The sequence below is a fragment of the Onychomys torridus genome, chromosome 11 (genome assembly GCF_903995425.1).
Source record: "Onychomys torridus chromosome 11, mOncTor1.1, whole genome shotgun sequence".
Lineage (NCBI taxonomy): Eukaryota > Metazoa > Chordata > Mammalia > Rodentia > Cricetidae > Onychomys > Onychomys torridus.
The window spans coordinates 71,832,088-71,840,177 of record NC_050453.1 but is presented as its reverse complement, the minus strand read 5'-3'; the positions used below and the strand labels follow the sequence as shown (position 1 = coordinate 71,840,177).

General features: G+C 43.1%; 1 protein-coding gene across 3 annotated transcripts in view; it reads right to left on the bottom strand.

Moving 5' to 3' along the window:
* Positions 1–719: 719 nt before the first annotated feature.
* Positions 720–8,090, bottom strand: part of Slc35f5 (solute carrier family 35 member F5) — a 35,903-nt gene continuing 28,532 nt past the window's right edge. For 2 of the 3 annotated variants that reach the window (XM_036202467.1, XM_036202468.1), the window contains 3 exons: positions 5,307–5,461; positions 4,211–4,304; positions 720–1,280 (listed from right to left, as the gene is read on the bottom strand). In XM_036202467.1, coding sequence (XP_036058360.1) covers positions 4,229–4,304; positions 5,307–5,461 — 231 coding nt within the window. In that variant the 3' untranslated portion in view covers positions 720–1,280; positions 4,211–4,228. Of the gene's footprint in view, positions 1,281–4,210; positions 4,305–5,306; positions 5,462–8,090 lie in introns of those variants that run through there. The other variant, XM_036202469.1, reaches the window with a different exon arrangement.

Here is an 8,090-nt window from a genome sequence, read left to right as displayed (position 1 = left end):
GGCCTTAAATTCACTAGGTAGCCATGCATGACTTTGAACTCCTGATCCTCCTGCCTCCACCGCCTGAGTGCTGGGATTACAGATGTATACCACTTCACTTGGTTTATGCAGGCTAGGCATGGAACCCAGGGCTTCATATGAGCCAAGCAAGCACTCTACCAACTGAGATGAACTCCTAGCCCCATGATTTAATAATGATAGACAAAAAAGAATCAAATGTCATCTTTTCACCAAAGTATCTCCTTGCCTTTCTTCTTTATTTTAACCATTTACATTTACTTAGGAAAGTTAAGATTGTTTAAGGAAGCAGCACCCAGTTTTAGAGTAACTTATATGTGGAAAGAATACAAAATTTCTTGATACATCTTTAATACACAAATACATATACAAACATTTTATTCTAATAATATTCTTTATCACTTCAATTTAAACCATTCCATTATGAAAATTTCTTAATTGAAGAGAGAATATTCCTTTAAAACTCTAAATTAAACAGAGCTTTCTCAACTAATGTATAGCCACACAGCCTGTAGAAGTATGTGATTTTCCAGTTTCCAGTTCTTCCCCTTTAAAACTGTTACAGCTTGTCACCTTTTCTTTTCTTTTCTTTTTTTTTTCTTTTGTTTTTTTGAGGCAGGGTTTCTTTGTGTAGCTTTGGAGCCTGTCCTGGAACTCACTTTGTAGACCAGGCTGGCCTCGAACTCACAGAGATCCGCCTGCCTCTGCCTGCCAAGTGCTGGGTTTAAAGGTGTGCGCCACCACCGCCCAGGGAGGGATCACATAGTGAGTGCACTTGGACCAGATCTTTTCTCAAACATTTGTCCTCTAAAGCACTGCCAGCTTTGCATAAACATACTTGTTACATTAACTAGCATTTCTTCTGTGTGGTTATCTTACAATCTATAAAACTCAAAAAGATAATCTGCACCCGCTGCAGACAATGCAGGTTAGTGTCTGCCTGTCAGAATGTTCATCTACTCACTTAGGTGATTTCTTGGAATGAGCATTTTTAAGAGTCCCCAGAAAGATTTTGTTCCTTGATTAGTTCCAGTGATTTCATGAACTGAACTGATCCGTAAGGCAAGTTGGTCCTTTAGAGCAACTGGACTGCACACAACCTACATGGAACATCCTTCCTTTCGGAAATGAAGAAAGCAGACATGAGGAGAATGTATGCAGAGTTTCAAAGAACTGAAACTAGTATTGTTCAGACTAGGCACTGAGACACTTCTACAAAGGACTTGCCAGATTGTCTCTTCACCATAGACTGTTCCATTACGCTAAAAACAAAAGGATATAGAAAATGGTTAGTTATCATTTACATCATTTTACTTTTCTGTAGCAGAGTCTGAGAAGCAAATTTTCTTCATGTTGAAATACCCATTATACACAATACAACTATTTAGTAACTAGATAGTTGACCTTGAGAAGAATTCAGGACAAGGATAGCAAGATAGTTCAGGGGAAGGTGCCTGCCACTGGGTCTGATGACCTGAGTTCAATTTTTGGACCTACATGTGGAAAGAGATCCAAGTCCCTCAAGTTAGCCTCTAACCTCCACATGCATGCTGTGGCAGTGCACCTGAGTATGTGTGCACATGTACACACACACAAACATGCATCAAGTAAATACCCATTAAACAAAATAAGGAACTCAGGACAAGTTTCACGGCAACAGCAGGTCCGACACCGCACTACCTAAGTACTGTGTGCCAGCATTTACTTTGCTTCCTGGCACAGTCTACTGTTACCCTATAGTGACAAAGCCTCCACTCGGCCTATTCTAGTCTATGCTACTTGATAGTGTCCCACCTTCTCTACTGTCACCAGCTCAACTTTCTCTGGCTCTGGCTTTTCCAACCACTGAAACACAGCCTGGTTTGGGGGAGGGAGATGTTGAATGTGACTCTGAGAGGGATGAGGAGCACTCCACAGAAAGATAACCCATAAACAATGCGATGGCATGAAGACACTCTAAATAACCACCTTCACAGTTGTTTGTAAGCTAAAGATTTTATTTCTATCTGTGCGTCTGTCTGTGGGTGTGTACACATGAATGCAGTGCCTGAGGCCAGAAAGGTCATGGGATCCCTCAGCTAGCATTGTGGCCTGCCTGATGTGTGTGTTAGGAACCAAGCTCAGTTCCTCTGCAAGAGCCCGGAGCCATCTCTACAGCCCTATTATTTTAATTTAAAGATGGCACACCTGTTCCACAAGCCTCACTTAAAAGACAGCAGACAATAAAAGGCCATTTTCCTCCGGAGGAATATACTACATGAACAAAGAAAAAACAACAGCAGTCAGCTCTTGGGTGGCCATGGAGAATACAATTAAGGAAGGGTAAGGAAATAACAGAAGCAGGAATTGGGACATATCGGATAGAATGTCAGCTATGCAGTCATATTTCCCTGACAGAATAGGGAGCTGTCCAAGTTATGAAGCAACTATGCAGAAATAGTGGGGAATTTCTGTTTGTCCTGTTGTGTTCTGTTTGGTTGGTTGGTTGGTTTTTTGAGACATGATTTCATGTAGCCCAGGCTGGCCTCAAACTCACTATGTGGTGGAGGATGACATTGATCTCTTCCTGCTTCTATTTCCCAAACGCTGGGTTTACATCATGTGTCACCATGCCCTAGCAGATAATGGAGAGGACAGAATGACATGGAGTCAGGAGGCAAGCATATGGTGTGGGAGCAGAGATGCTCATCTATCTCAGTCTAAATGTTTGTCAACTGGAGATTCCTAAAGCTGGACAGAGAAGCAACAGAGACATGGGCACAATCTGTGAAGAGACCAGCAAGTCCAAGAGAATCGGCTACAACTGGGGTGACAGGCAGTTGACGTTTGGCTCCACCCCTTCCTAAGGAACTATGGGAAGTTCATGGCTGCTGAGGAAAGAAGAGATGTTTCCTTCAGTGCTATAGCCGCTGGCAGGCTGTTCATGCTCTTATAAAAATAATCCCTCGCTGGGTGGTGGTGGTACACACCTTTAATCCCAGCACTCGGGAGGCAGAGGCCAGCCTGGGCTACAGAGTGAGATCCAGGAAAGGCACAAAGCTACAAAGAGAAACCCTATCTTGAAAAACAAATAACAACAACAAAAATAATAACCCCTCACCCATGTTTCTATAAGGAAACTCAAGTTCACACACATACGTTTGCACACGGTGGGGAGGGAGAAGAGGTGTGATTCATTCTAAAATATTTTATTACATTTTCTTTGTTTTATACTAAGAGAGTTTACCATTAGATGAAATGATTTACATGAAGGAAAATTGAATCGAGGCTGAGATGACTCAGCTGGGAAAGTTAGCTGCACAAGCATGAGGACCTGAGCTCAGATCCCCACAACCCACAGGAAAGCCAGGCACAGCAGCACACACCTGGAATCCCAGTGCTGGGAGGGGAGCAGGAGGATGCCTGGGACTTGCTGGCCAGCTAGCCTAGCTGAGTCAGTGAGCTCCAGGTTCAGTGAGAGACTGCTGAGAGTGGTAAAGGAGAGAACAGATGTCAACCTCTGGCCAGAGGCCAGCCATGAACACATGTGTGCACATGGACACGTGTGTACACACACACACACAAACACACACACACACACACACGAGAGAGAGAGAGAGAGAGAGAGAGAGAGAGAGAGAGAGAGAGAGAGAACTCACTGACCATCTAAGTAAAGGAAGGCACTAGTGTGACACTTTGAACTCAACACCTGTAAGATTGCTCTAGCACAATGCCACTTCCCAAACAAGGAAACAGGCTCAAAGAGGCCAAGAAGGTCCCTAAGTGTCACACAGCCAGCTAAGGAAGAACCTGGAGATGTGGAACCCAAGTGGTTTGACTCCAGAGGTTGGAACACTTTGGGCCACCTCATTTGGACCACCTCAAGCAACTCATTCTAGAAAATCTCCTGTAGGGGCAGGATGTGGTGGTATTGCACACCTTTAATCCCAATACTCTAGAAGTAAGAGGCAGGGTGGATCTCTGCGAGTTTGGGTTAGTCTGGTGCACATAACAAGCTCCAGCCCAGCCAGGGCTACATAAAGAGATCTTGTCTCAAAATGGAAAGATAGGAGGGAGGGAGGGAAGAAGGGAAGAAGGGAGGGAGGGAGGGAGGGAGGGAGGGAGGGAGGCTGATCAGTCCCCCATTTGAATACTCTTGAGACTAAGAACACCACAAAGCATCGTGTTTCGTGGTGTTCGCTCAAATACACACCTGGACTGCAGATGACAGCTAAGTAGCCCCATCCTCCTGAGAAACGCTGTGCATGGAAATGAGGCTCTCACACTGCTCACTGTCTTCTGGAACTCTAAAGAAAAGGCAACAGTTAGGAGAGCTTTTGCCCTCAGAAATAGCCTGCTACCCTGTCTGAAGCTGGGAGGTCAAGATACAGTTAGTGGCAGAACTAGCAATTTCCTTCATGGAAAACAAAAAGCTTTCTCTCTTAAGAAGAAACTTAGAAAAGAAAATGTAAGACAGTGCTAACATAGTCTATTAAGAACTGCACCCAAGTTTTCTATATTTAAATTAATTACAGACCATCTGTGAACCAAAACATTTGCTTCTTAAACATCAGCAGTGAAGAAATTATCATCCAAAGAATCCAAACGCATCTTTTTCCTTATACAACACAAAGTATGTAATTCATTCTTTCAACAATTCCTGTCAAAATCCCTAAAGCCAGGCCACTGTGGTGACTCTCAGGATACTTAGCCAAGCCATCCCTGTTGTTCTGTCTGCTCAGACAGGCTCTCCCTCTGTAGCCCAAGCTGGCCCCAATCTCAGAATCCTACCAGTCCTCCCTCTTGAGTTGCTGAGATTACAGGAAAACACAGCCACACCCACCTGCAAACATCATTCTTTAAAAAGTCTATGCTGTGATCCCAGTGCTCAGAAGACTGAGGCAAGAGGGTCAGGAGTGCAGGGCCAGGCAGGGTTACTAAGACTATATTTCAAAAACAAAAACAAGGGCTGGGAGATGGCTTGGTTAGTATAGTGCTTGCCTCACAAGCACACAGAAACACAAATACAATCACCCCAACAAATGTAAATGGCCAGGCAAGATAGAAGCATCTGTAATCCCAGTGGTGGAGACAGGAGGTCCCTGGGGCTTGCCGCTGGCCAGCCTACTCAAACTAGCCAACACCAGCGAAACACTCACAAACTAAGGCCAAGCTTAGAAAAAACATTTGACATCGACCTCTGGTCTCTCCTCATGCATGCGCACATACATGTAGGTGCATGCAGACACAAATGAACGAATGAATGCACACACACAAGCTTAAAACAATCTTTGTGCGATAAAACATACCTCTGAATTCGATGTTTTCTGCATATAAAGGCAAAAATTCTTCTGACTCCAACCATCACAGGATCCCAATTATTATAATGGCATAGGAGAGTAACAATAAAAAATGAAAAGAACACAGGGATAGCGCCTGCAAAAAATAACCAAGAAAACTGCACCTAAAACAAAAGATTCAAATAAAACCTCAAAATTATCATTAAGGCAATTTTTACCTTTACTACACATTAAAATACCAAGAAGACAGACTAAACACTGATAATATGTTATGAAGTATTATTATGGAAATAGTACAAGAATGTTCAAAAGACAAGCAACAAAATCCTGCCAGTATTTACAGGTGCAGTGCCCAAGGTGGGGTGTCCACAAACGGGGTTTCTGTCTCCAGCACCATGTGCCCACTTCCGCTGTGATGGCCACTCCTGCTCACAACTGTATTTTCTTCCTCAATTTCTAACACTATCTTCAAGTTTTCAGATTTGAATATAAACATTGTTATAGCTGTGTTAACAGTTATACCACAGTTCTTAGTGTTAAAACCAAGTAAGACCATTACAGACATCTTGTGCAAGCCTTTTTTTCAGTAATCTGTAATAAATTCTAATTATTTATAATTTTAGTCTTGTTTTGTTTTTAGTCAGGATTTCTCTATGTAACAGCCCTGGCTGTCCTGGAACTCGATTTATAGACCAGGCTAGCCTCGAACTCAGAGATCTGCCTGTTTCTGCCTCCCGAGTGCTGGGATTAAAGGCATGAGCAACCATCACCAGCTATTACTTATAATTTTTTTTTCCCTTTGGTTTTTCAAGACAGGGTTTCTCTGTGTAGCTTTGCGCCTTTCCTGGATCTTGCTCTGTAGACCAGGCTGGCTTCGAACTCACAGAGATCCACCTGGCTCTGCCTCCCGAGTGCTGGGGTTAAAGGTGTGCGCCACCACCGCCTGGCTATTACTTATAAATTTAAAGATTTATTTACTTATTTTAGCCATGTGTATGCATCTCTCTGCTGGTGTCAGCAGGGCCAGAGAGGGCATCTGTTTCTCTACAGCTGGAGTTACAGGTAACTGTGAGCTAGCTCCCTGACATAGATGCTGGAATTTGAACTCAAATCCTCTGAAAGAGCAACAAGTGTTCTTAACCTCCAGCCCCACAAATTCAAATTATAACACTCAAAACTAGTTATTTCTCCATCAGCAGATGCAAACATGCTCAGAATCAGGTCCAGAGAGATAGCTCAGCAGGTAAAGGCATTTGAAGGCAAGCCTGGCGACATGAGTTAATCCTTGGGACCCATACAGTAGAAGGAGAGAACTGACTCCTGGGGGTTCTTCTCTGACTGCCACATAAACACTATGGCACAAATCCATGCACAAGTGCGCGCACACACAAATGAAAAAAACAGGTCAGAATTAACAGTTCTGACCAAGTGAACAGGAGCAGGCAAGAAGCCAGGCTTCAGCACTATAAGAGCCCTCTGATGCAACCATTATGGCTCTCTCATCCATCACTGATCAAGGTCCTCAGGAACTGAAGATAATGAAATGTCATGAAGCTTAAAAGTCCATCCTTCTAAACTTGTGTTTAGAAGTTACCCTTAGTGTCTAGATCTGACTAAAGCATCCAAAACAATGTTCCAAGCAGCCTGCACTGACTACTGAGGCTGATGAGGCACACAGTGGTGATCTGTTTTTCAGAAGGAAATAGCCATTCCTGTTTGCTAAATGAGGAAAAAACATTTGTCCTCTTCTGAGAGTTACGAAGAAAAATAAAAGACAGAGAGACGGCACAATACAGTGCTTGATTTCATAAGCATAAAGAATTAAATCTGATCCCCAGAATCCTAACAAATATTCTGGGTGATCCACCGAACCCTAATAAAAAAAACTTGGCCAAGGTGGTGCACACTTGAAATCCTAGCACTGGGGAGGTGGAGACACAAGGATCTCTGAGCCCACTGGCCAGGTAGTCTACTCAGAAAGCCCCAGGGCCCAAGAAGAGACTATCTCAAAATAACTGGACAGCACCTTAGAAACAACACTCAATACTGTCCTCTGCGTGCACATACACACAGGTGTGCACATGTACTCATTCAAACATACACATGCACAGAAAAGAAAAGGAAAGGGAGAGTTTCCACAGGCAAAACACCCTCTGCTGGAAAGCACACGCTGGCCCATTTAACACCACCATTAACAGAGAAAACACAAAATAATCCTCCAACCCGATTTGCACAATACATGCACACACAGGTCCAGTGACCCACAGAACACCCAGGAATGAATCCTCATTAAGAGAAACTGAGAAGCCCACAGTTAGCTATCAAAGTATTGACAAAATGTAACATTTTTTTGGAATGATTACCAGAATATCTATCAGCACAGAATTACTTTGTAAAGACTTATTTATGTGTATAAGTGTGTGCCTGAGTGTATGTGCGCCACACGTGGACAGGTGCTGGCAGAGGCCAGAAGAAGGTGTTGGATGGCCTGCAGCTAGAGGTACAGGTGGTTGTGAGCCACCTGATGGGAACTGACCAAGTCCTCTATATGAGTAGTAAGAGCTCTTAACCACTGAGCCATCTCCTATCCGTATTTATATTTAAATAAAAAATATACACATCACTTGAGATTTTTTTCCCCTTATCCATAAGGTACACAAAGACCTAAATAAAAATAGCACTAAAAATAAGGTTACTAGAACACACTAGAAATCTGCAGCTTTCAAATATTTCTATTTTCAAATTGCATTAAACCAACACACATGTGCGTACTATGATTACTTATGACTTAAA